This window comes from Marmota flaviventris, chromosome 7, assembly GCF_047511675.1.
Source record: "Marmota flaviventris isolate mMarFla1 chromosome 7, mMarFla1.hap1, whole genome shotgun sequence".
NCBI classification, from domain to species: Eukaryota; Metazoa; Chordata; class Mammalia; order Rodentia; family Sciuridae; genus Marmota; species Marmota flaviventris.
Window position 1 is genome coordinate 56181685 of NC_092504.1, and position 27940 is coordinate 56209624.

General features: G+C 36.2%; 1 protein-coding gene across 3 annotated transcripts in view; it reads left to right on the forward strand.

Moving 5' to 3' along the window:
* Slc4a4 (solute carrier family 4 member 4) overlaps window positions 1-27940 on the forward strand; it is a 335968-nt gene that overhangs the window by 148484 nt on the left and 159544 nt on the right. For 2 of the 3 annotated variants that reach the window (XM_071614333.1, XM_027950854.2), the window contains exon 6: window positions 7361-7540. In XM_071614333.1, the coding sequence (XP_071470434.1) occupies window positions 7361-7540 (180 nt within the window). The remainder of the gene's footprint in view (window positions 1-7360; window positions 7541-27940) is intronic. The other variant, XM_071614332.1, reaches the window with a different exon arrangement.

The window sequence follows — 27940 nt, forward strand, 5'->3', positions numbered from 1 at the left end:
GAGGGTAAAGTGGAGTTGTTCCCAAATCCTGAATCATGCTATAATTTTCAGTTGAAAATTATTCACAGCTAAGTCTTAAGATGCATCTCCCCCACACTCCAATTTTTTTTTCCAAAAATAAGATGAAAAACTAATAGCAACTATGATAGCAAATATCAAAAAACAATAGTATACTGCTTATTCTTCTTTGCAGTCCACCAGCTACCACGTCTCATCAGTCTGCCTCTCAGAGGCTTCCCACCCTGAGCTCAAAGGCAGTGCCACAGGAGGGGCCTTGAGATGCATGGGGGCTATGAGTGGTGGGTGACTATTTAAGCAGGTGTCACTTCTCATACTTACCAAAAAAAGAAACAAAAATTCAGCTTAATTCTGATTCTTCTCAGGACCTCTATGTGCTTTTTCCATGAAGAACCCCTTCTGCATGCTAATAGAAAAACTTATCTTTTTTAAAAAGTATCATAAAGGGTAAAACATCATTTTCATGGATTATTTTAATAGTTTTATTATTAGCATCATCATCATAATTCTACATTTAACGAGTGTCATTCATATTTGAAGCCAAGTCCATGGGAATTTTCCTTTCCTTCTAAGTTAAAAACATTATAAGCCATTTCAGGTATTCTATTATGATAAAAAATGGATCAGGGAAATGTACCTCTATTTTTGGAGCTCATTTTGAATGTAAAGGCATTCCTGAGCTGTGCATGTTGGCAGATGTGTGAGTTCTGTTGCTTCTTGCTTTTCACACCTTTTTATATTTTCAAAATGACTTTATTTCTATTGTTTCTTCTAATTACAAAATGAATATATGCTTATTTTAAACTAATACAGAAAAATGTAACCCACAAAAATAGAAATACCCACTCAACTAATTTTCAGATCTATCTTCTCAGGTTGTTTGCCTGCTTTCTCTTCTTTTCATTTATACACACACACACACACACACACACACACACACGTTATTTATTTTAGTAAAGGTACTAAATATAGTTCAGATACTACTGAACTGTATCCCCATCCCTTTTTATTTTTTGAGGCAGAGTCTCGCTAAGTTGCTAAGAATGATCTTGAACTTGTGATCCTCTGGCTACAGCTCTGCCAACTTGCTGGGATTACAGGCATGCACCACTGTACCTGCGTCTCAGCATTTTTTCTTTGCAACCGTTTATGCATCTATAATTTATTTCACAAAGCAGAATCATACTGCCTCATTTTTTAAAAAATATCTTTATTTTATTTTCTTATTTGTATGTGGTACTGAGGATCGAACACAGTGCCTTAAGCATGTGAGGCAAGCGCTCTACCACTGAGCTACAACCCCAGTCCACATACTGCCTCATTTTAATTGGTCTTTTCTTAAACTTAAAACATAACAATATTTTTCCATGTCATTAAATTTGAATGTCATTTTAATGTATTAAAATTACACAGTATTATCATACAGTATTTAATAATCTATTATTGGGTATTTAAATTGCCTTCAGATTTTTTATTGTAAAGAAAAGAAGCAAAGATATTTCTTATAGTTTTGTTAAATTGTTAGATTATTTTCTTGGTATGAATTTCTAATGGTAGAATATTCAGAAGCTTTGAACATATTCAAGGGTTTTGATATGTATTTGTGAAACAATCTTCAAGAAAGTGTTCTAGTCACTTTATCATTAATGCATAAAATTGCCTGCTGCACACACCCTTCATACCATGAGGGATTGATTTGTCTTTTTAATTTGTATCACTTTGGTAGATTAAAAAATACCTCATTATTGGTTTAATTTGCATAAATTTGTTTAAATTGTCTTTCTTAATCTTGAAGTTGAGTATTTGCATATTTTTTTGGCCCTTCGTATTGCTTTTAAGAAGTCATTTGTGACCTTTGGCCATTTTTCTGTTGCATCACATCTTTCTCTTGGTTTGCAAAAGTTCTGCATGTATTGATTCTTTTCTTGTCTAGAGTTTGCTTTTTAAACCTAAATAAAAACATGTAACCTGGAGAAAGATCTAAACTGTGAGTCAAAAAAACTGGTTTTATTTATTTATTTATTTATTTATTTTTTGCCTCTAGTGAGTCTACATGTGTGGACCAGCACCTCTCTAGCCCGATCTTTTCTCACCTGTGTAATAAGAACTTGAACTCTTTATTTTTTTAATTTGTTTTAATTAGTTATGCATGACAGTAGAATGCATTTATGCACTTTGATATACATAGATGGCATGTAATTTCTCATTTTTCTGTGTGTACATGTTGCAGAATCATATTGGTCATGTGGTCACATATATACATACAGTAATAATGTCTGTTTCATTCTACTATCTTTCCTAGCCCCACATCTCCCCTCTCTTCCCCTCCCATCACTTCCCTCTACCTAATCTAAGGTAATGCTGTTCTTCCTTAGTGCCCCCTACCTTATTGTGAATTAGCATCTGCATATTAGAGAAAACATTTGGCCTTTGGTTTTGTGGGATTGGCTTATTTCACTTAGCATGATATTCTCCAACTTCAACCATTTACTGACAAATGCCATAATTTCACTCTTTAAAGATGAGTAATATTCCATTGAGTATATATACCACATTATATTTATTCATTCATCTATTGAGGGACACCTAGGTTGGTTCCACAGTCTAGCTATTGTGAATTGAGCTGCTACAAACATTGATGTTTTAATTCCTTTGGGTATAAACCAAGGAGTGGGATAGCTGGGTCAAATAGTGGTTCCATTTCCAATTTTCTGAGGAATCCCCATACTGCTTTCCATAGTGGCTGCACCAATTTGCCTTCCCAACAGCAATGTATGAGTATACCTTTTTTACCACATCCTCATCAACATTTATTATTGACTATATTCTTTTTTTTTTTTTTAAAAATATTTATTTATTTATTTATTTTAGTTTTCGGCGGACACAACATCTTTGTTTGTATGTGGTGCTGAGGATCGAACCCGGGCCGCACGCATGCCAGGCGAGCGCGCTACCGTTTGAGCCACATCCCCAGCCCCTGACTATATTCTTGATGATTGCCATTCTGACAAAAGTGAGATGAAATCTTAGAGTAGTTTTGATTTTCATTTCTCTAATTGCTAGAGATTTTGAACACTTTTTCATATATTTGTTGATCAATTGTATTTCTTCTTCTGTTAAGTGTCTGTTCAGTTCCTTAGCCCATTTATTGATTGGGTTATTTGTTTTTATGGTGTTAAGTTTTTTGAGTTCTTTATATATTCTAGAGAGTAACGCTTTATTGGAGGTGATGTAGAAAAGATTTCCTCTCAATCTGTAGGCTTTCTCCTCAGGTTATTGTTTCCTTTGATGAGAAGAAGCTTTTTAATTTGAATCCATCCCATTTATTGATTCTTGATTTTACTTCTTATGCTTTAGGAGTCTTGTTAAGGAAGTAAGATCCTAGGCTGACATAGTGAAGATTTGGGTCTATTTTTTCTTCTGTTAGCCACAGGGTCTCTGTTCTAGTGCCTAAGTCTTTGATCCATTTTGAGTTGATTTTTGTGCAGGGTGAGAGGTAGAGGTTTAATTTCATTTTGCCACATATGGATTTCCCGTTTTGCTGGCACCAGTTGTTGAACAGGCTATCTTTTCTCCAGTGAAAGTTTTTGGCACCCTTGTCTAGTATGAGATAACTGTATTTACATGGGTTTGTCTCTGTGTCCTCTATTCTGTACCATTGGTCTACAAGTCTATTTTGGTGCCAATACCATTCTGTTTTTGTTACTATAGTTCTGTAGTTTAAGGTCTGTTATTGGGATGTCTTCTGCTTCACTTTTCTTGCTAAGGATTGCTTTAGCTATTCTGGGTCTCTTATTTTTCCAAATAAATTTCATGACTGCCTTTTCTATTTTTATGAGGAATGTCATTGGGATTTTAATAAGAATTGCATTGAACTCTTTAGTTTTTTTTAATTTGTTTTAATTAGTTATACATGACAGTAGAATGCATTTATGCACTTTGATATACATAGATTGCATGTAATTTCTCATTTTTCTGAGTGTACATGTTGCAGAATCATATTGGCTTTTGGTAGTATGGCCGTTTTGACAATATTAATTCTGCCTATCCAAGAGCATGGGATATCTTTCCATCTTCTGAGGTTTTCTTCAGTTTCTTTCTTTAGTGTTCTGCAGTTTTCATTGTAGAGGTCTTTCGCCTCTTTTGTTAGATTGATTCCCAGGAATTTTTTAATTTTTTATTTTTTGAGGTTATTGTGAATGCAGTAGTTTTCCTAATTTCTATTCAGCGGATTCATCGCTGATGTATAGGAATGCATTTGATTTATGAGTGTTATTTTATATCCTGCTACTTTGTTGAATTATTTTATTAGTTCTAGAAGTTTTCTGGTGGAATTTTTTGGGATCTATAGGATCATGTCATCAGCAAATAGTGATTGTTTGAATTTTTCTTTACCTATTTGTATCCCTTAAATTTCTTTCTTTTGTCTAATTGCTCTGGCTAGAGTTTCAAGGATGATGTTGAATAGAAATGGTGAAAGAGAACATCCTTGTCTTGTTCTAGTTTTTAGTGGGAATGCTTTCAATTTTGCTCCATTTAGAATGATGCTGGCCTTGGGTTTAGCATATATAGCTTTTACAGTGTTGAGGTATGTTTCTACTATCCCTAGTTTTTCTAGTGTTTTTAACATGAAGGGGTGCTGTATTTTGTCAAATGCTTTTTCTGCATCTATTGAGATGATCATATGATTCTTGTTTTTAAGTCTATTAATGTGATGAATTACGTTTATTGATTTCCATATGTTGAACCAACCCTGCATCCCTGGGATGAATCCCACTTGATTGTGGTACACTATTTTTTTTAAATACATCTTTGTATGCAATTTGCCAGAATTTCATTGAGAATTTTTGCGTCTTTGTTCATCAGGGATATTGGTCTGAAGTGTTTTTTCCTTGATGTGTCTTTGTGTAAGAGCTTGAACTCTTGCTCAGCTTTCAGCTCTGCTATCATCTGGAGTTGGCACTTTTTCTCCCAATTGGTAACTGTCTGTGGGATTTTGAACACTGAAGGCTTAATTTCAGTGTAGCTGTAAACTGTTACTGCCCCCACTTTCCTTTGAAAAGTTTCGTAGTTTATGTTTAAAGAGATTCCTATAATGTGGACCATTTTAATGGAAACTTAATGAAGGGCATAAGCCACACAGATGTTTTAACCTGTTCTAACTGGTGATTTCCAGACATTAGTAACAGGGCAGGCTGTGTATGCATATGGATTGGTTTGTGATTTTAAGGGAAAGCAAGAATAGAGGGAGGCTCTGCCAGGAATGGTAGATAAGAAACACTTTAATCCACAACCCTGGAATTAGAGTAGGAGTTTGATAACACTTGCAGCTGATATGCTGAGCTGTTTTTTTCTTTTAAATTTTTTTTAAAAAAAAATTTTTATGGTTCTTCTGTAAAATGGACTTTCCACATGGAACAAGGCTTAAAGGGAAAGAACAAGTGTTGTGTTCTGTAGGCACCTAATTATTTTACCGTTCAACAGAGGGATAATTGTAATTATAGGATCAGTTCTGAGATTTGTATTGAGTGGGGTTTGTGTAGTTAAAAATACTCAGAGCTAAAGGCCACTGTCAACCCAAAACATCCACAAGAGAAACTCTTCCTGTCTTGCCCAGGCATCCTACCAAGTGGTCCAGTGTTACATGACATTTATGGCATCTGTGTAAGGATATGATGGAGAATCCTGGATTTAGCCTCTGCTTGACTTCCAAATAATTGATTGTGCATTGTAAATGTCAGTTTCTTTCTATAGACTGTGAGACCAAATCTGTGAGAACTTGCTATAAAGATGGATGTATGAGAAGTACAATTATGCCCAAGAAAAGCCCCTTGAAATCTGCAACTTCTCTTTACAGGGGTGGGAATCGTGGGAGATGCTATTATCCAACTAGGACCCATTAGTTTTCTTGTCAAACTTTTGCAGAAGAATAACTTGTTCTCTTTTTACTTTTGTATATTGAGAAGCTTGCTCAAGAGGGGAATATGGATATGTGTTAGATGCATCTATGTATCCAAAAATGTTGGTATGAGATATATTGTTCTGGCTCAGTGCAGAACACTATTTGCTTGTAGTGAGGTAACTTCCTGCCAATATTGCACAGATTTTGTGATTTTTTTGGTCTTCAATCTCATTCAGGGTAGAAATAAAATATCCTGTCATGTAGATGTTAAAGTAAGATGCACGTGGATACATTTATGTTATACTATTAACATGTTTTACTTCTGAGAAAGAGGATTTCTTATTTTCTGTTACAGTAGAGGAAAGGGATGCGGGGTGGGGGGAAGGAAGGAAGGGGGAAATACTGACAAATGATATTGGCCAAATTATACTGTTACATTGCTTGCATGTACAAATATGTAACAATAAATCGCACTGTAATGTACAACTATAATGTTCCGATAAAAAAATGGGAAAAAATAATTTGTTGTGTTGCAGAGTGACCTAGGGAGTAATTTTAATTTTTTTCATAGTAAAACTAAAATATTTAAAAGTCTTAGTAAGACTGTTATTTAAAGTAAGATATTTAAAGAATAAACTGAATAAAATTTCACAGAAAATTTTATTTAGGTTATACTTTAACATGGCCAATGGAAATATATTGATAAGGCTTTAGCTAGATCTAAACAGGAAGAATAAGCCTGCCTTAGAAGAGACTAAGAGATAATTTCAAGGTTACTCTTTTATTTAATTAATTGGTGTTCAGATGACTTGATATTAAGAAACTATTGTTTTCTTTTCTCTTGTTTAAAAAAATTTTTTTTGTAGTTGTAGATGGACAGTGTGCCTTTATTTTATTTTTATGCAGTCCTAAGGATTGATCCTAGTACCTCACATGTACTGAGCCCCAGACCCAGCTCTCTGTCGTTTTCTTGTAAAGAAATCGCAACCTCTTAGGAGAATTTGGAAAAATAGATTTAAAAGTTTTTAAAAATTAAAAAAATTAAGGTTTAATCTTACTTTTAAATTTACACATTCTTAAGATTTTCATACCATTAATATTTCTAACACATAATAGTGCATGAAAATTTTCCAGTTTATTTTAGATAAAAATGTAAATTATTAACTCATAGAAGTAGAATGTAATTTATGTGAAATCGCTCAACTTGGATGAAGGATAATGAACAAGATAATTTTACCTTCCCAAACATACAATTATTACTAGAATATTTTTAACTCTCATTAAAACCAGTATCCCTGTACCTTGTATCTTTATCCTTTACATAAAGTAGGAAGTTAATACATTGATATTAAATTTGAGGGTGACAACCATGAAGCTGGAGTAAAAAATTCATGTTTCATGACTAAGTTTTATTTTTGTTTCACTTTCTTTTTGTATTAGAGATGATTGTTGACCATCAGATTGAGACAGGCCTCTTGAAACCTGACCTTAAGGATAAGGTGACCTATACTTTGCTCCGGAAGCACCGTCATCAAACCAAGAAATCCAACCTCCGGTCTCTGGCTGACATTGGGAAGACAGTCTCCAGTGCAAGTAGGATGTTTACCAACCCTGATAATGGTAATGCAGGGCCATTGGCTGCTGCTTTCTCTTACCTGTCTCACCTTTCTTCCACTTCTCGTCATCTTTTCCTCCACATTTCTTCCTTTTCCAAGTTCATATGCCACAGTCATCTCATGATAGTTTTTATCCAGGGGGGCAGTTTATAGACTTGCTGGAAGGATTTCACTGCTACTGTAGGCTGAAAAAGCCATGGTGCCTGGCTTGCTCCATATATATCTCTTCTGATGGACTGATATGGTTTGGTAATAACTATGATGATCCAACCACATATTTCAGATGCATCAGGAAGCTTATATATCTTGAGTACTTTAGGTAGTATTTTTCAACATGATGGTTTACCAGAATTAGGAGAATATAGTAAGATATGATAAATGTCTTGAAATCTCATGTAATGAGGTGTTTTTTTGGTGTGTGACAGCATCCAGCCTATAAATGATCACTTCATAAAGTAAGACTCAATAATTGTTTTGCTACTTAAAAAAAACCAACTTTTCTTTTTGTAGGTTATAATCATGGGAAAATAAGTATTCAGGATGGGTTATTAACCCAATTATATAATAGTAGGGAAGGCACTATGTCCTATTTATACTTTATTGCATTTATGAGAGTTTCCTGATAAAAGTGCTATCTTCTGGATTATTCTCTTTGTTTTAAATAAATTTCATGATTGGGTGCAGCCTGAGAAAGGAGAATTTAATTTCCATGAAGCATGGGAAATGAAGGTGTGGTGGGCAGAGTTGCTAAGCACTGGGGTAGTAGAACTAGGTCTGTACTTCCATTCTGCCTATCTTGTTTAGTGTCAAGAGAAATGAGTAGATATGGGAGGTTCTATTTAATTGTGTTCAGTTGAACTTTCAGAACATGAACATGTTGTCATGGAAAAGGTGGATTGAGAGAATTGTGTAGACCGAATTCCAACTCAGCCACTCTGCTTCCAGAAATGGGGTTTTCTGACTTAGTGTTAATGTGAATAATTGGAAGAGAGCTTACTACAAATGTACTTTCTCAGTTATATTTCTTAAGAGAAACTGGTTACAAACAAATAAATAGAATAGAAATGCTCTTTGTAAAGAAATTTCACAGTGGTTTGGGAGGCTGAGACAGGAGGATCACGAGTTCAAAGCCAGCCTCATCAACTTAGCAAAGCCCTAAGCAACACAGCAAGACCTTGTCTCAAAATAAAATACAAAATAGGGCTGGGGATGTGGCTCTGGGGTTAAGTGCCCCAGGGTTCAATCCCTATTTTAAAAAGAAATCACAAAAGGTAATCTAATCTGGAACATTCCTACTACAATTTAATGATTCTACTATTACCTGGAATATTGCTGCTGACAGGAAATGTTTTGGTTTTTGTGTGTCTCCACTTTATTTACTGGTTTTGTAAAAAATGGTTTTTGAAGAAAAAGGTTGTTTAATGACTGAAAAGGTTATAGGGTGAATAATTTTAACAGCTGATGTTAAAATGTATTTCATTTTAAACAACCCATATTTTTGAAATTAAGGCAATTCAAGTTGAAGTCCCTCTTGTATATCATATATAATAATACTCTTTCTCACATAAAATGAAATTTAAACAATTGGGAATTTGTTTTTTTTTTTGAATTGTGGGGTTGGTGGTATAAAGAGGTAAGAGTATAAAGAGGTAAAAAAGTGCGTTGTGTTTTCAAATGTCGTATTTGTGAAGAGAAGAGGAAGGATGAGTACTGTGAGAATGCTTTCTACCACTGCAGTTCTTGGAATTGCAGGCAGAGTCAAAATTACAAACAGATGAATTTTGGAGGCCAGTATCTCGTGGTAGCTTGAAATCGGTCCTGTTATTAGTACTGACTTTCCACAGTATGTGGATGTGGAACACAGCTAGTGAGTTGATACGGCTCCTCATTTTATCAGTAGATCTCTGTACTTCAGAGGAAAGTTGAAATTGCTTTTGTCATTCACCTTTTCACTTGTGAAATGTTGTATGTGCTGGGCAGAAAGCAATAGGGAGGGCAGGCAGTTCCTTTCTGGCTCTTCAACGGATCACCTTACACCCTGAAGCATGGGATACCATTAGGTCTTTTAAAACCTATTATTATTGGCCTTTGTGTTATCCAACTCCTTTTAAAATATCACAGGCAAGATTTGGCTTTGAGAGATTCTATAGCAATGAATTTCATGTGCCTCCAAGGTACATTATTATAAATTATCAGATGGCAAATTTTTGGCTTTGTAAAGGTGCTTGTTCTAAACGTGCAAGTTTACACAGTTGCCTTTATATCTTGGAGTTTAATCACTTAATATCTTTAACAACTACAAAATGTTCTTAGAATAAACTTTTAAAATAAAGAATTATATGACTGTTGCTGCTATTTAAGCCTGAATCTTATGCCTATTGTAGTTGGAGCTATATTCTAATATCCTCATGTAAAGTCTAGATAAACTGAAGTCACCTTGGTCTTCTAGAACAGGTTGGAAAATAGACCCAGTGATATAGTCAGCTTTATGCGAGCAACAGTGTGATAAATAGCTGAAATTTATGGAGATACTTCAGAGTTGGGAATTTTTTCGTTTCCCAGAGGTGTGCTAGAGCTAGCTCTTATCTACTCAGAAGAGCCAATTGTTATAAAAAATTTTGCACACTGGTTAAATACAGCTTCTATTAAAAATTAAATTATGTAAACATGTAATTAAATAACTATATTAAAAACTCATGTAATAAATACTCAAATTTACCACTTCCGACTTATTTCACTATATTTTATTGTAATCTGTACTCTTGAGGTAATTTCCATCTATTATTGAGTCTATACAGTAGAAATACTATAAAATGGTCTGCTACTGTGCATCACTTCCCAGCGCTCCATGGTTTGGGAGTACAGAAGTCTTTTGAGAAGTGGTGTATTAGTCATCCCATCAGACCTAGATTGTGAATTTCCTTTTTTTTCAATCCAATTTAATAACTTCATTTTTTATTAGTGAAAAGTTGTTTCTTCTTTCTAATAAAAAAGGTAGTTTAGTACTTAGTTTCGATGTCTATAAAACACATGATGAAATGACAAATGAAATGACATTATGTAAATGTTTAGAATATTAATAATACATAGTAATACACAATATATTTAAGCATGATTAGGAAAGATTTCATGAGTCAGAATGGATTCTGGAATGATACCTGCTCTGTAGCTTACTACTGGGAGGAAACTCATGGATATAGTCCTGATTTATTTCCTATGCCTTTTACTAAGTGATACCAACACCCATTTGTTAGCAAAGGAGAAAGGAAGCTGTCTTACAGAATGGTCTGTCTCCTTCATTGGTTTTACTCTTGGCTCAATGGCTGTTGTGGACCCTAAACCACACTGGGAATTCATGGGCCCCATCAAATAGATCAGGGGTTGGAGAAGGTGCCAGCTCCAAGCAGGGTGGTGGCTCCTAGGGCTCATGCTGCTACTCCCTGGCTTTTCTTGGATAGGGTCTCTTTTGTATATATAGGGGCCCATGGCGTGCTCCTGATTGGACCCCTCTGAGTTTTATCTTCAAATTACCACCTCCCCCTTTTTCTCTATCAATATGAGAAATGTGATCTCTTTGGTCCTACCAGTTTTTGCCTCCACTTACTCCTGAACCTGGTCTCTTCTTTCAAGGTTACCTACCAGGCAGGAGCTGCTTCCTAATTCTTTCCCGTGTGTTTGCTTTGACATAGGCATAGAATACTTCAGGTATTTTAAAAAGGGTTCTCTATTGCTGTTGCCTACAGAAACAGTGGTTAACAATGCAGAACAAACAAGAGAAAGAAACCAGGGCTTTTTTGTTGTTGTCGTTGTTAGTAGTAATTCTAGGCTTCATAGAAATGGAAGTAGGATTAGTAAGGCTCTTGTTGCTTTGGATCTGATTGGGGTTAGATCTATTCAAACTATTTGGTTTGAATACTAGATCAACTGCCTTGACATTGGCACATGTTGGGTCTGGCTGGGACCACTGCCAGGTTTGGCAGCTTTCTCAGTCCCTTTAGCAATTGTTAGCTTTTGGTCTGGGCTTTAGATTCCAGTTAGCCCCGTTGTCTCTGGCTGGGTTGTTCTACTTTGCTTATTCCACCACCCCTGCCCTGGACTCTTCAATTCAAACATGTCCCTGAATCAATGGGTAGGCAGGCATTTCCCTAACTTCCTTCAAAGGTTCTGCTCCTCTGAAGCAGGCCATCATGCTTCCTTAGTTCTGAGATGAGACAGGTGACATTTTGCATCTTTAGGCCCATAGCATCTTAAGATGAGAGTCGTCTTCCCAGGTGCCTTTCTGTGTATTAGTCAGCTCCTTCTGAAAACCAGCAGCAGATATCTGTTTTGTTCTGGATTCTAATTTCCCATGCATTTGCATAGCACATGTAAATATTCTGGCCAGACCCCAGGAATGATCAACCTCTTCCCAACTTTAGAATAAATTAACCAATCCATGGAAAGTGTCTAGAAACATGCTCGAATGAGATTATTCCTTAACAGCAGTAGCTGTTATGTTTATTATTATAAACAAATTTCTCATTTACCCATCAGGCACTATTCTTACTTTACTTTCTTTCCTCCAGGCAGTGACTGATCTTCTTGATCAAAACTGTTCAAATCTTTTAAACAATAACTCATTTTTCTCAAGGGCATTCCTTGTTAGTGTTTGCTAGTCTGTTCTGTTCTTGAAGGCAACAGAGAGTCTGGCTTAAGAGACACAACACTAGTGAGTGCTGGTTTTAACACCAAAGGCCGACTTCACTATCTTTTTCTAGAAGTCATGATGCTATCTTTTTCCAAAGGTTTTATTCAAATCTTGCTAATATTTGGTAGCAGCATGATTTTGAGGAATTTACATAATCTCCCCAAGCCTTAGTTTTTGTATCTGTAAAATAGTGTAGGTAGTAATATCTTATTCATTGTATATAACCAGAATTAAATGAGATATCTTTGTGAAAAGTATTTATTAAGAAGTACACGAGATTCCTTTATCAGAATCAACTTATTCAGAAATATTCTAAGGGACAAATTTCATGACCTTCAGATTTAAATTTGAGGACAGAGTTTCAATTCAACACCATTATTTTGTTTTCTGTATTTCTCAGTTTTTGTCCCACATCACTCCAATATGAAAACATTCCTGCAGTTTTTTTAGTAGTGTTATTTTTGTTATCAACTTTACATTTACCAAAAAAATGCATAATGTGTTGACACTTAGAACTTTATAGCATTTTTAATTTAGGGTAGAAAGATTAATAAGTATGTGTGAGCAATGACAGTTCTTAGCCATCAATAACTGATGTATGTACAGCAGGATGTCACCATGAGATGAACATGTTTTTTAATTTTACTAATTGTCAGTCTGTTTTATACAGCCAGAATGTGGGTAGAGGAAAGGAACTGGAATGATTCTCTTTGTCTTATCCTACCAAATACAAGCACTCTTGCACTCTTCTTTATTCTCCCTTTCCAGGAAAAAAATGTGTATTTAAGGGACACTGAATGATTTGCTGTTGCCAACCCAGAGTAAATCTTGCAAAACTTGAGAACCTTCATTGAGCCACCCTTGCAAAGTTTTCAACTGCCCAGCCTCATCTTGTTTTGAGAGTAGATGGGAGAGGAGGTGCAGATCTGAGACCATGTCCTGGTCTCTATTAAAGAGAGATAGAGAGAAGAGGAGAGGGAGGAGAACAGGAAAGAGTGAGGAGTGATGAGGATGTGAGCCGGGTGGACTCCTGGTTATGTCTTCCTAAAAGAAGAAAGGGGAGAGGAGGTTAGTTTTCCAGGAGTAATTAAGCATGCCTGCACTGCTTGAACCCTGTTTCAGTACAAGGGAAAAAAAGAAGATCTTTGCTGGTGTGTGAACCTGATTTCTTAAAAATCACATTTTGAGGTTAAAGTTTCATTTAGTTTTTAGTGGATATTGACAATGATACTTGGATTTATTTATGGAATACAAAGTGATGCTGTGACATATGCATCCAAGGTAGAATAATTGAATCAAGCTGATTAAGGTATTATTCATCACCTCAAATACTTATCATGTATTCCTCCTGTTTACTTTTTACTTGAAGCATTGTACCCTTTGACCAACATCTCCCCATTTTTTCAATTCCCCAGCTTCTGGTAAGCACTGTTCTACCTCCTACTTCTATGAACTATTATTTCAGAGTCCACGTGTAATAAATGAGACAAGTGATATTTTTCTTTCTGTGTTTGGCTTAACAGTGACCTCTGGGTTCATTTGTGTTTCTCCAAAAAACCAAAAATTTCCTCTTTTTTTTTTTAATAGGACTGACAGTACTTTGTTTTGTTGATGTATATCACAATTTTTTTATCCACTCATCAGTTGATAAATTCTTAGGTTAATTCTATAACTTGGATATTGTGAATAGTGCTACAGTAGACATGGGAATACAGATATCTTTTTGGCATTCTGATTTCAGATCTTAAAGTTGAATTTGAATAGGCCAAAATTGCTGTCTGTAGTGTTTTCCAACATGGTTCAGACTGTTGAGCACAGGAAACATCATTCTGTTAATGATAACCTCCCATTATTTAAGCACCTTGTACATACTGGACATATGCCAGGCATTGTTGTCTACCATATTTCTAATGTATGTAAATAATCTCCATTTGAAGATGAAAAACCTGAAACTCAGAAATGTAAAATAACTTGCACAAGCATAATCAATGGAGGATCCAGTGTGCCTAATAGCAATATGATAATTACACTACAAGGGAAATAAGCTTCCTCAACCATAATTTATTTCCCACACATTAATGAGTCCAGTTCTCTTATTTTGTGCAATCATGAGATGTTGAAGAGCTCTGGTAGCTATTCTTTTTGTGTGTGTGTGTTGATGGACACAATACCTTTATTTTATTTATTTTTATGTCTTGCTGAGGATGGAAGCTAGTGCCTTACAAGTACTAGACAAGTGCTCTAACACTGAGCTACAACCTCAGCCCCCTGGTGGCTATTCTTTATTTGCAGGAATACACATCAAACATGGCAGACTGTTGATTATCTTATTGGCTTTCCAAATGAAGATTTCTATGCAATGTATCTTAAGGGTTTATTGGTGAAATACTACTATAATATTAGGTAAAATTTCTTGGTGAAATAACAGTGGGAATGCATAGTAAGTGCTTGATAACTACTTAAACATACAACATTGCATTCCCCCCCAAATCATACAATTTTAACATAAATAAACTTCTTCTCTTCTTAATACTATTGTTGAAAAAGCATTTTTCTGGAGAAGTTTCCTTGATCTGTTTGCATGAGTCAAAAAGAGACATGCTCACTTGAGTAGATTTAGGATGGATGTCTTTGAACAAGTTGATTTCCAAGGGGAACATGAATCATTAAGCAAAATTTTTGATTCATAACACAATCCAGATATTGGAAACCATCACTCAAAAATCTTTAGAGGCATAGCTTTCATCATCAAGTATGATATAAACAAGATTCTACCTTGTTCGTGGCAAACATGATTTAAAATTTGTAAGATGCTAGCAAAGCTGTTTGTTTTGTAGCTCAAGCATCAAGGACAAAAATGAAAGCATTTTTTAAAGATGCACACAGTATATCATTACTGTGGTCTAATTATGAAAAGTTCAGTTCCAACTTTGGGAACAAGTTTTTAAAATTTGATGTTTGGAGTAAATTTATGAAGAAAAAAGTAATAAGAAAGGGTTACAGTTTGTGTCTCTTCCTGCACAGAACACCGAGGGCCCAACAAATCAAAATGTTAGAATTTGCCAGTAAAAGTAATGGATGCTGTGAGCCTCCCAGTTTTCATGAGGGTGAGCAGCCAGATGGCTCCAATCAGGCTTTGCTAAAGCACAGGTGCCAAGTCTCTATGGGCATTGCATTTTCATGCCTGTCTTTGCAGCCAGGTTCTTTGCTGGTATGTGCCAGGCTCCATTCCACCGTCCCCTTAATGAGGAGGCTCAGCATTAGTGGAGGCTGTGTATGCAAAAGGGAGTTTCTAGATTTTGTTCCCAACAGATACTACACTGACATGCTGAGAGGAGCAGAGAGAGAGAAGCTGTTGGAGAAAGCTAGTTACCAGCATCTTAGTATTTGAGCAGCAGCTGACTTCTCGTACTCACTTTAGTGTTGAGCCATGACATCAGTGATAAAGTCTTGGTAGCTACATACTCGTGAGAAGCTAAAGGAATGTGAGTTTACATTGTATTACCAGTCTCTTATCAGTTCTCACCGATTTGGCATTACAGTCAGGCCCTTGTTTGGGCCCAGGCAACTGAGTGCCAGTTGTATACATTCTTCTCACGTCATTTAGCCAAGCCTGCAGGAATATTGGCTCTTAAAACAGGGCACTAAGTCATTAAAAGAAACAGGAGGTGAGACTTGGTCAGTTTGATAATATACATTTCTAAATGCCTCCCTCTTGACAAAAGCAATTTTGGAGTACTCTCAACTGGTTCATTTCCCTTTTTCATTTTTCTTAGTGCAATAAAAACTTGCAAAGAAGTTCAATTATGGGAAACAATTAAAAATTCAGATTGCAAAGAGAAGACATCAGATTTGCCTCAAACAGGTGCTGGCACAGATGGCCTGCTCACAAGTCCTGGCTTTATTTACAGCTTTTAAACACAGACAGATAAATTGACAAAAATGTTTCTGGATTTTATAATGTGCTGAATGCCCAAATTTGGCCATAAACTTACATTAATTTTTAAATGGTTCAATTTAAAACCTGACCTCCCAAGTCACCAATAGCCTATTAAAAAAAAACTGTCTGCCCTATCTTTTGCACACTTGTATGAATAGAATTATCTAATATTTGCTCTTGGATATGTTTTGCTTATTTCCTTGATCATGTTAATAGTTATATCATTAAGAAAAAAATACTTCTCAAGTCAAATTGTACATAGTCTGATGGTTAGGTATTTATACCATCACTGCCATTCCTTAAAAGGATCATTATGTTGTCCATTTCTTACTAGCCTGAGAGCATGGTGCTTGATGAAAATAGAAAGACAAATGACATGAAGCCCAAAGCCTAAAGGAAACTGTCCTCAGGAAGAAGTCAAAGGTGTTATCCAGTTGATGAAATGTACCTGGAGGAACCATACTGTATATTTAGCTGCATCATTATTTTATCCTTACTTATTTTGTGGTCTTAAGATTTTGCATAGGTACACCAAGTATAAAAATGGTAGTAAAATAAGTATTAAAAGGCACCAGAAAATGAAGATTAATATGCATTTCTAAGCAGGTCTCTATTAAGATATTATGTATCCTGGTGTCATATTGCTGGAGAACTGAAAAACAGAAAATCGGGAGCCACTTCTGTATTCATCAAGGAAAATATTTCAGAAGTGAAAGTCTGAAATGTTGCTTTCTACCTTTCTGAACAAGATCCATAGACGGGTCTATTGGGTAGATCATCAAAAAGCTGCTTACTAATATGACATCATGTCCCCTGTGCTTTGTAAAACTATGTGTAACTTCCCTCTGTGTGTGCTCATGTGGTACAAATTATTAACAGTCTTGCGCTGACATCTTGAGATTGGTGTTTATTATGTAAATCTTTCTTTGGGAAATAATCCATGTTTTGTGTATAAGACCTGCGGGGCGAATCATCCATTGATAATTGGGGAACTATAATGATTGAATGTAATTTTTTTTAACTTTTTCATTCTGTGTTGGGATATGTTTCATTTAAGGGTGCCGGGTCATGGGAGGGGGTGTGTGTCATTGTAATGTGTCATTGTTCTCCTTTAACATGCTTGTGTGATTTGCTTTAGCATTTTTTCTTCTTAATTAATGCTTCCATCCTCATCCTTGCTGTGGCTGCTCATGTGTCCTCCTCCTTCTCCTGTCTTCTGCTTCTGACACTAAAGCCCGCAGCCCGCTTGAGAACTCAGTGCTCTGCCTAGCAACCCGCACCTTGGACGATGACCCCCGAGTGCGGCGCACTCCCAGCGTGGGATGGCTAAGTAAGTCAAGGGCTGGGGAAAGGGCAAGGATGGTGGTGGGGGAGGGCGGGCAGGACAATGACCTCTTGGCCATGGAGTGGAGGGCATCCTCTGGCTTGCCTGAAAGGGTAAGATGTAAAAATTCCTAAGCTCATGATTACTGATCGATTGCTTCTGCTTCCAGACAGTACAGGAATAAAGAATTCTCTGGGTCATCCGCTGGAGTGAATTTGAGTTGAGAACCTTGTGAATCAGTGGGAAGGGTGTGAGAATGGGGTCAGGGCTGATACTGCAGCCTGGCTTTTATGCAGTACTTGTCAGAAGCTCAGGTCCCTCATGCTGGACCTTGTTCCTTCAGAGGATTATGAGCAAGGTCACTTGGGATGAACTCTCTGAGGGTGGTTGGAAAGTATTCAGGTGCTAGATAGGAGAACTTACTAAGTTAAGGACTTAAGACCCTGAAATACAGATTACATGCCAGAGAGCCATCAGGTGCTAAGAACAGTAAACAAGGAGCTAGAGATAAGAAAGAATCTTTAACTTTTTAAAATTTAGAGCTTTACTAAGGAAGTAAAACTAACAAACCTAAAACCAAATAGAAGCAAACCTGTTCAAGAAACCACATGGACTTTTCCCGAAGATTTTTATATTGATCGTGAATGGTGTAAATGTTGGTTGGCAAGAAGCCTATCTATGGTGACATCATTGGGTCTTAACTGATTATTATTCACTTTCATAGAGTATTCCTACTGATTTGAGCCTTTCACTATTTTAGCATAAGAGAATTTCACCTTCTTAGGAAGATGTCCTTTCCATCTAGATGAATGGGAAAAGATTTAGTTCATCCTAAGATAGTGTTTGTTGAATTATGTTCTTCTAGGGATTCTCTTGGTGTTATTCTGACATTTCAAGAAGCTGTAATAATAGCCTCTGTGTCTTATAGAGGTATACATGCATGTGCTACCCATTAGGTATGGTATGGGCACCGTGCATTCAGAGGTGAACAAGGTGAGTCTTTTCCCTCATGGGAGTTCCTTTCTGATGAGGGAGGAAGGACACAAATGGGTAGCAGGTGTATAAAATAATCAGTGAAATCACTGAAAACACACACATGCGTACATACCACCTACACCCATATGTACGCCCATTTATACATACACATAAGATTGTGGGAAATCTTGGCCTTGGAGTGGTGTGGTAGATAAGGCTTTTTGAGGTGGTACTTTTGGGGGTTAAATCTTAAGGAAAAAGTATGAATTTTGTAATGGGAGAATCAGGGGAAGACCCCATTATTAAACTATTAACTTTATAATGATTATTTCTATAAAGTAGGCCTCATGGACTTGAATAAAAGTTTTTCTTGAATAATAATAAAAGTTGCAGACATCAGTTCATTGCTTTTCATTACTTTTTTGCAAACTCTGAGCTAAATACTTGATGTGACAGTATTTAGTTTTTCGAGCAATCCTGTGACGAGGCCATTATTATCCACAGTTTACAGATGAAAAAAAAATGAGGCTTAGACTGGTTAAGAAGCTTTCCAAAATCGCACAGCTCATGTGTGTCTAGGGAAGGACTTGAACTTCATCGTGAAGTTCATCAATAATATGATGGGTGACATTTTATTTAAATGGTAAGAAATTCACAGGGACAGATTACCAGAAAGATCTACTGACCCTGTCATGAAGCTCTAATACCTGTGTGATTTTCTCTGCAAGAATCATGTACTGTTTCTAATGTATTCTTTTATTCCTTGGTGTTGCCTATTGTGGAGAAAATAAATTCAAGTAAGAAGTTTAGACGTTGGAATTTGGAGTCAAGTAGGGTTGGGTTTGAATCCTGGGTCTCCTCCTGCTGGCTTCCTGACTTTGAGAAAATTACTTATTTCCTGTAAACTTGAGTTTCTCAACTATAAAATTAGGTTAATCTTACCAGCATAAGATTGTTGTGAGAATTAAATTAGAAATGGCTAAAGTGTCCAGGGTAGTGCTTGGTACTCAGTACATCCAGCCTTACTGTTGTTAGCAAAGTACTTACAGGAATTGCTCAGGAAATTGTAGCTGTTTTTAATCTTTTAAAAGTTTTGCTTATTCCATGTCAGGCAAACAGATATTAAAGTATTTTTCTGTATAAAGCATCAAGGAAATTGACCAAAAGGTTGAGTTGATGATATGGAAATTTGGCAACTCTTTGGAAATCAGCCTAAGATTAAACCATGAGCCATTCCTTCTAAGAAAACATATTTTAGTGATGAGAGGACCTTTCTCATTGCCTATTTTGTGGGGTATTTTGTTCCTAAACAACCATGTTTGATGTATAGTCTCCATCACCTTCACCAGGTTTCCATATGACTTACCTTATGTATTCAGTAAACCAAATATAAACTATAGAATAAGTTGTGCAAGTTATTATTAAAACCTGTTGGTGCCACCTGCTCACCAATCTCATTTTGTCTCTTTTTAGTGTGAGCCCCAGCTTGTCCTTTGTTTTTGTCCTTTACTTTTGGTATTAAGTTTTATCTCTATGCTGTAGTTGATTTCCCTGTCCATTCATGAATGAATGCCTTTTTAAGTAAAACTTTCCAAAACTCTTCAGTAGGGCCTGAATGATGTTCTGCCTACTTTATAAAATTGTTCACAGAATAGGTCCTCAAGTCTTAAAATTTCATAGTTCCTAGTGTCTATGCCTATCAATTCAAGATTTACTATATAGTTTTATGTTGTCCTCCAATGTCTCATTATCTGTATATATTTTTTCATTTTAACTATATAACAAATCTCCTTTAGGGAGGGGCAGTGTCTCAAGCTTGTGCATCTCCTCTGGTGTGGAGCAGATACTTGAAACATGGATGCTATATTATACCCATGTTCCTTTTTTGACACCTCATCATTTCATTGAAAGCAACCCACAGCCCTATTTTCACTGTGGGCCTTCTTGGCCACCGTGAACTATTAACCAGACGTGAATATTGTTTACTTGCAAAAACTATTTATCCATATTTCTGTACATCCTGAGCTGATGAATTTGTTTATCAGTTTATGGTTAATAGTTAAACACAGAACAACTTTAAAAAAAATTTTCCAAAATATCAGCTAAAACCCAGATTTGTAATAAGAATCCATTAAGTTAATCTTTCAATATTCTTACCAAGATATTTTCAGGCCTAATGTAAATTGCAGCAACTATCTTTAAAAAGCTGCCTTTAAAGGTGCTTTTGGAGAGTAAGCTCTCATCATTTCTCATTGTGCTTCTTATCTTAGTTGTCACCTGAGGCAGATGTGAGCTTAGGGCTCTTATCCATTTCAAATGCTGCCAAGGTATTGAATTAGAAGTTGGAACAAAACCAAAAATGATTTCCTCTTGCAGATCCCACTGGCAGGTCTGAAACCAGACAGGCCACTGAGAACAAAAGGGTAGCTTTCACCTCCACTTTTCAGGACAAGTTAATACCAACCTAATGCTTTGCCATTATGAGAGTGTAAGAGCATACCCTATCTTGGTAGATCCAGAATGGCTCTTCACTCTGAGTGCTTATCTGTGAATTCAGTTTGACATCTAACCGCCAGCATCATTTGAGCCCTTAGAAAACACTTGTGTCCCTTTGCAGTTAGTGACAGTAGAGATCAGCTGCTTCAGACTTTCAGGTCTGAACTTCAAAGAAGAAAATGAGGCTTAGGGTTTTTCCTGTCGTCTTCTGCACATCCGTGGTGTCTGTCTTTGCTGTGTTCTATATTGTGTGTCTGGTTAGTTTGTGCAGGAACCTGGTCCAATTCAATGTTTTTCTTTGTAGATCTTTATCCAGTATCTACTGTTATTATTATCCTAAGTCTAATAATTAGGTAAATTTTTTTTTTTTTTAGTTAAGCCACAGTACTTTAACTCCCGATTCTTGTTTTGTTTTCTAATCAGCCTGCACACTTGACCCTAGAATTTAAAAGAACTAAATTATAAGTGGGACCTTTTTTTCTTATAATTTTTTAGTTTCTTTTTGGACCATTTCTGGAATTAAGTGATGAAAAATTTTTCAACTTTTAGAGACTGTATTGACTAAAAAATTTAGTTTTCTCTGTCCTAGAAGTTTTTCTTAAAAAGAAACTAAAAACTTTTTTAGGAAAATGGAGAACCCAGAGAGTTCAGTTTAGCAAGTTTAATTCAATAGCTATTCCCTGAGCTCTTATTCTTTTAGTTGACATCCAATTGGAGAAAAGGAGATGAGGGAAACATGACAACAGCACTTTGAGAGAAGCATGGTAAGTACCACCAGGAGAGTAGAGGGCAGACAGGTTTGTCTGCAGAATATAAAACAGTAGTGTGTATTATGCACTCTGAAATGCTTATTAGCAGAATGGATGGTGGATTACAAAAAGAATTAGGAAAAAAATTCTTCCTAGGGTAGACAGACTTTTCCATGAACCTTAAAGAATGGGTCATATTTTCATAAATGGAGATTGTAGTGAAAACAGGATGAGACATTGAAAGACCATGCTAGACCGAGAGAAAAAGTACAAAAGCAACCAGAGAGTATGAAAGATAGTTTGCATGAGGTACAGTAAATTGACACATTAAATTGGCAGAGAGGGAATGACAGCAGGACATTGGGGAGCTAACATAGCAAAATAATTGAGTTGTTTTGTGGAAGGCCTAAGTTTTTTTCCCTTCCCCTTTATATTAGGGAGATTAATCTGACAGGGGTTCTTTGAAAGGGATAGATTTAGGAGATAATTGCAGTTGACCAGAGATGAGGGGAATAAGGATCTGGACTAGGATGGTGACTATGGAAGTAGAAAGGAGGGGACATGCAAGCTCTGCTATGGGCATGGAATTGCAGGACTTGGCAACTGACTCAACTCTGGGCAAGGGAGAGGGAGGAGGCTAGGCTGGCTCAGGTGATTACCTTGCCCTCAGGAGGATGATGGAAAAGCATTTGTGGAAAAGGGTGATAGGCTCACAGAGGCATGCCAGGTGAGGTCTCTGTCCCCACCATGCATGTAACAGCCATCCTTGAAGACACATTTCACTAGCAGAATATTAGATGACTTTTTTTTCTAATTTATTTTTTCTTTGTTCTAATTAGTTATACATGACAGTAGAGTGCATTTTGACACATCGTACATAAATAGAGTATAACTTCTTGTTCATCCAATTCTTCTTTTGGGCTAGGACTCCTCTACATTTCTGCTTTGTTGTCACATTCTTAGTTTGGTTTTTCTGAGCTCCATCTCACTTTTCTTTGGGGTGGGGAATAACCAACACATCACAGCTATTTATTGCCCAGTGAATTTAGAACATTTTCATTTTTGATTCCCAGCATTTCAGTTTTCATTCCTCTGTTTCTTTCTTTGCCAGGTTCATATAGGCTTGTTTTTGAATGGGAATATTATTTGGGTCACTTACTGTACCATTCACATATGTTCTTGGCCTTTAAAGCCAAAGCAAATCCAAGTATAACTTTAAAAGTTCCCTCCCTTGAGCTGTTCATAGGCATAATTTTCAAAAGACTATAGGGAATAATAGATGTCTTTTGCCAATCTGACTTCTATTTCAGTTAACATAAGACATTCAGAAAACTTGTGGTATGCAAGAACAAGTGACAATGTTCTTAAAATATCGATAGTCCTAACCACTTCTTCTTCTTCGTTTTTTTTTTAGTTACTTTAGATACTCTTTATCCTGAGTTCTGAAAGAAGTCTCATGAATTATTTCATTGATATCTAACACTGTATTTATAATAGACTAAAATCTGTGCTGAATCTAAGCAGGTATGAGTAGAATGAAAATGGAGAAAGAATTAAAAATTAGAAATTCTGTTACTCTGCACTTGGAGGCACAGATTTGGAAACAAATTTGACAGTCTGCTGAAATTATAAAATAGTTATGTGGTCAATAAGAGGATTTTGGAATTTGTGAGGATTCAAACTCATGCTTGACAGAGGATGGGTGGTGATATGTGTAGTATGTTTATAATTAAAGAGTTTCATCACCAAAGTCTTCCCATCACCCAGTCTGTCCCTCTTCCTGACTTTCCTGGTCCTTACCATCTTTTCGCCTTCTCTCAATCTTCGGCCTGAACATGCCCTTTGATTATGCACTTTCCTCCTCCACCTGCAGTGGCCCACCAAAAATGTCCAGTGTTACCTCTGTGTTGTTGCCTGCTCTGATTATTTTTAGTTCTTACTGTCATTGGGTTTGTTCAGGTACGCATTTCCTCTTGCTGAGTCTGATCCAAAAGCCTGTTACCTAGGGTCACTGCCTATGGGTGGCCATATGCAAGCGCAGACTACACTTCTGTTAATCTTAAACGTGGCTGATAAGTACCTTCTAATGAGGGAGTGTTCAGTGGCATTTCATACATCATCCAAGCCCCCGAGCTTAACATTCAAGGCCCATTACACAGTGATCTGAAGCTGAGGAAGCAGTTTTTCGCTTTCCTGTGCTCCTCTTTATGCCCTGTTTCAGTAACTATTTACCATTACTTGCATCTGCTGGGCACCTCCTTCTCTTAGTGCCTTTGCCCTCAATCACTTCTCTGCGTGGAATACTCTGCTTCCTCCTGAAACTCGGTCAAACTTCCCTCTGTCCTTTAAGACTTCCTTTAAGACACATTCTCCTAAAGCCTTCCCAATTCAAGGTATTGTTTACTGACCTTGAACCTTAAAAGCATGTTTTCTTAGACTTCTCACAGTGGCATTTATTTTATTCTACTTTGTACTGTAGTGCGTAGGCATGTATTACTGCCTCTTACGGGCACCCAATGTCTAATTTGTTTAGATATCTTCTGTCACAGGTGTGGAAAGGCTGGCCCATGGACTAATCCATTCTGTAACCTGATCATGTAAATAAAGTGTCATGGAACCAAGCCATGCTCATTAGCTGATATGTATTGTTTTTGGCTACTTTTGTGTTATGATGGCAGAGTTGCAACAGAGATCTTAAAAACCTAAAGTATATACTGTCATCTAGTAAAAGCTATTCTCGCCCTTGCATTGTAGTCCTGGTTCTCAAAATTGGGACTGAGGAACCCTGGGTCCTCCTAAGATGCTTTTAGAAGGTTTGAAAGGTCTTAGGACTTTCTTCATATAATTCAATCAAGATAATATTTCTCAACAAGTTGAACACAGACGCAAACATGAGAATCTAGTTATATCCCATAAGATAATAAAGGAGATCTTCAAAGATGTCATTTTTTTTATGGTTAAATAGCCAATCAGCATTCATACTTCAACACCATTTTTATAGTGATTTTTTATTTTGAAAAATAGTTTTTTAATGAAAATATATGACTTCATTGACATAATGCATTTATTATTATGATCTTACATTAATGAATTGATATTCTTAAAATTGTAGTTTTAATTACTGATGTGATAAGTATTTGTGTTTTTCTTTTTGAAATTAGAGTGTAATAGTTATACATATTAGTTGAGTTTATTCTGACAAACTCATGCATGGAATTCAATTTCAGTTCATGGTCCCCTCTTTTCCCTCCCGTCCTCCCTCCCCTCTCCCATTCTCCTTCCTCTCCTAGTCTTTGACTTGCCTGTTTATTTATATTTTATTGATTCTTTCTACCTCTGTATAAAGGTGAGGTTCTCTGTTGCATATTTATATACATGTATAACATAATTTTCTAAGAATTCGTTCTCATTGCCTCCCCTTGCCCTTCTTGCACTCTGCCTCTCACTGTCCTTCTACGTTACTGAGCTTCCCTTTACCTTTATGTTATCCTATTCTCCTCTGCTCCTTTCCTTTATTTTACTCTGGCTTCTGCATATGAGAGCAAACATTTGACCTCTCATGTTTTTTTTAATTTGTTCTTTTTAGATATACATGACAATAGAGTGTATTTTTGACATATTTTATATATATATATATATATATATATATATATATATATATATATATATATATATGGAGTATAACTTATTCTAATTAGGATTCCATTCTTGTGGTTGTATATGATTTGGAATTTAATTGATCATTTATTCATACACGAACATAGGAAAGTTATGTCCCATTCGTTCTACTGTCTTTCCTATTCTCATCCTCTCTCCCTTCCCTTGATTCCCCTTTGTCTAATCCACTGAACTTCTATTCTGTATCCCCCCAACCTTGTGTGTCTGCATCCATGTATCAGAATATTCAGCTTTTTGTGTTTTTGGATTGGCCTATTTCACTTAGCATGATAGTCTCCAGCTTCATCCATTTACTGTCAAATACCATGATTTAATTCTTTATGGCCGAATAATATTCCATTGTATACATATACCACATTTTCTTTATTCATTTGTCTGTTGAAGAGCCCCTAGGTTGGTTCCATAGCTTAGCTATTGTGCAATGAGCTGCTAAAAACATTGATGTGGCTGCATTACTATAATCAAGAATGTGAAGAGAGAGCCTATGGAATGGGAGAAAATCTTTGCCACCTATATCTCAGATAGAGTATTAATCTCCAGGATATATAAAGAATTCCCAAAACTTAGCACCAAAAAACAACAAAAACAAAAACAAAAAAACCCAAATTACCCAATGAATAAATGGGCAAAGGACCTGACAAGCACTTCACAGAAGAAATATGAATAGTCAACAATATATGAAAATAGTCAACAATATATGAAAAAATGGTCACTGTCTCTAGCAATTAGAGAAATGCAAATTAAAACTATACAAAGATTCCATCTCACTCCAGTCAGAATAGCAATTATCAAGAATACCAGTAAGAATAAATGTTGGCAAGGATGTAGGGAAGGTTCATTCATACAGTGCTAGTGGGAATGCAAATTGGTGTAACCACTGTGGAAAACTGTATGGAGATTCCTCAGAAAACTTGGAGTGGAACCACCATTTGACCTTTGAGTTTCCGAGTTTGGCTTATTTCATTTAGCATGATATTCTTCATTTCCATTCATTTACTGGCAAATGCCATAATTTCATTCTTCTTTTAGGCTGAGTATAACTCCATTGTATATATAAATCACAGTTTCTTAATTAATTCATCTATTGACAGATATCTAAGTTGATTTGATATGGTAAATTTTGGTAGATGTGATCTAGATAAATAACATTTTTAATGTTTAAGTGTGTTAAGGAGGCCAAAAAGTTTGACATTTATTCTGTTGTGTCTTGTAGAATGCCTTATACATAGCAGTGAATCAATAAGTATAGAATAAATGAATGAATGAACAACAGAACCAGATGACTAAAATGAGAAATTTAAAAAAGCATATTGATAATAATTGAAAGTATTGAAAGGAAAGGCCAAGTAGGAATCATTAAGACATGATATTTACTATTTGCTTGTGACTTTGATTCCCTCTTGGCTTCCCAGAGAACCCTGGTGAGGGATACTTGATAGAGGATAATTTTAAGGGGATAAGAAGAACATGATAACTAGTAGTCAGGAAGGGCTAGATTTTGCTTCAGTGACAACCCCCCTCTCCCTGCATCTCAGGTGCTTAACTCGACAAAAGTTTCTTTTTTATTCATGCTACTGCATATCTAATGTAGGTGTTTAGGGGGCTCTGCTCAACATCCTTCATCAGGATTCAGGCTCAACGCATGTTTCCACAGACACTAGCAGCAGACAAGATTCATGGTAATGCATAGGCTGCCTGTTAAACTTGTACCAGTACATTTCATTTGACATAGTTAGTCATGTATCCACACATTACTTCAAGGACTGTTTATGCCCAGAAGGTAGCGATTCACTAGTATTTGACTAGTGGTATTTGACTACCACCCAATCACAACAGGAATTGTAGCCTTGACTTTGAAGTGTGTCAGCATTGTGAAGCTGTGCAAAACGAGTATACAGAAAATCTTTCTCCCTCACCATGTACTCTTATATGAGGAAGATGAGAGTTCTCTTCTAATGAAGGAGGTTGGATTTACCAGTTCAAGGTCTACCAAAGAACCTATTGAACTGTGGTCTTCCAGGGGACTTCTGAGGTAGACTAGAGTAATTTGAAACTGATGGAGAGTCTTTCTTACAAATATACAATAAAATACTCTTATTAGACCTGACAATGTCTGGATTTAATTACTGGAGACAACTGAAGATCTACCTACTTGAATTAGTATGTCTGTGCACATGTGAGTGAGAGAGATGAGGGGGAAAAGCAAATGTAATATTCTAGCTGTGGATATCAATTTCAAAGTTAATAATGAAATTTCTTCTTGGCAGCAAACAGTAGAATTTTACTTTGATGAAAATTGCTGGCAGAATCTTCAGAAATAGGGTTTTTCTTTCTGTGGTAAGCTGAATGTTTATGATATGTATGGCTGTCCTGGTAATTCACATCTCAGTTCTACTCCTTTGAATGCATCTCCCAGCTCTGTAGACCCTCATCCATTCTCCTGCTAGGCCAACAAACCCCTTTTATTTTGGACTCCTCTTCATTCTCCATTCTCCATCTTCTTATGGTTCTTTGCTTCTTATTAATTCCTGCCCATCACGAACCCTTTTGTTATA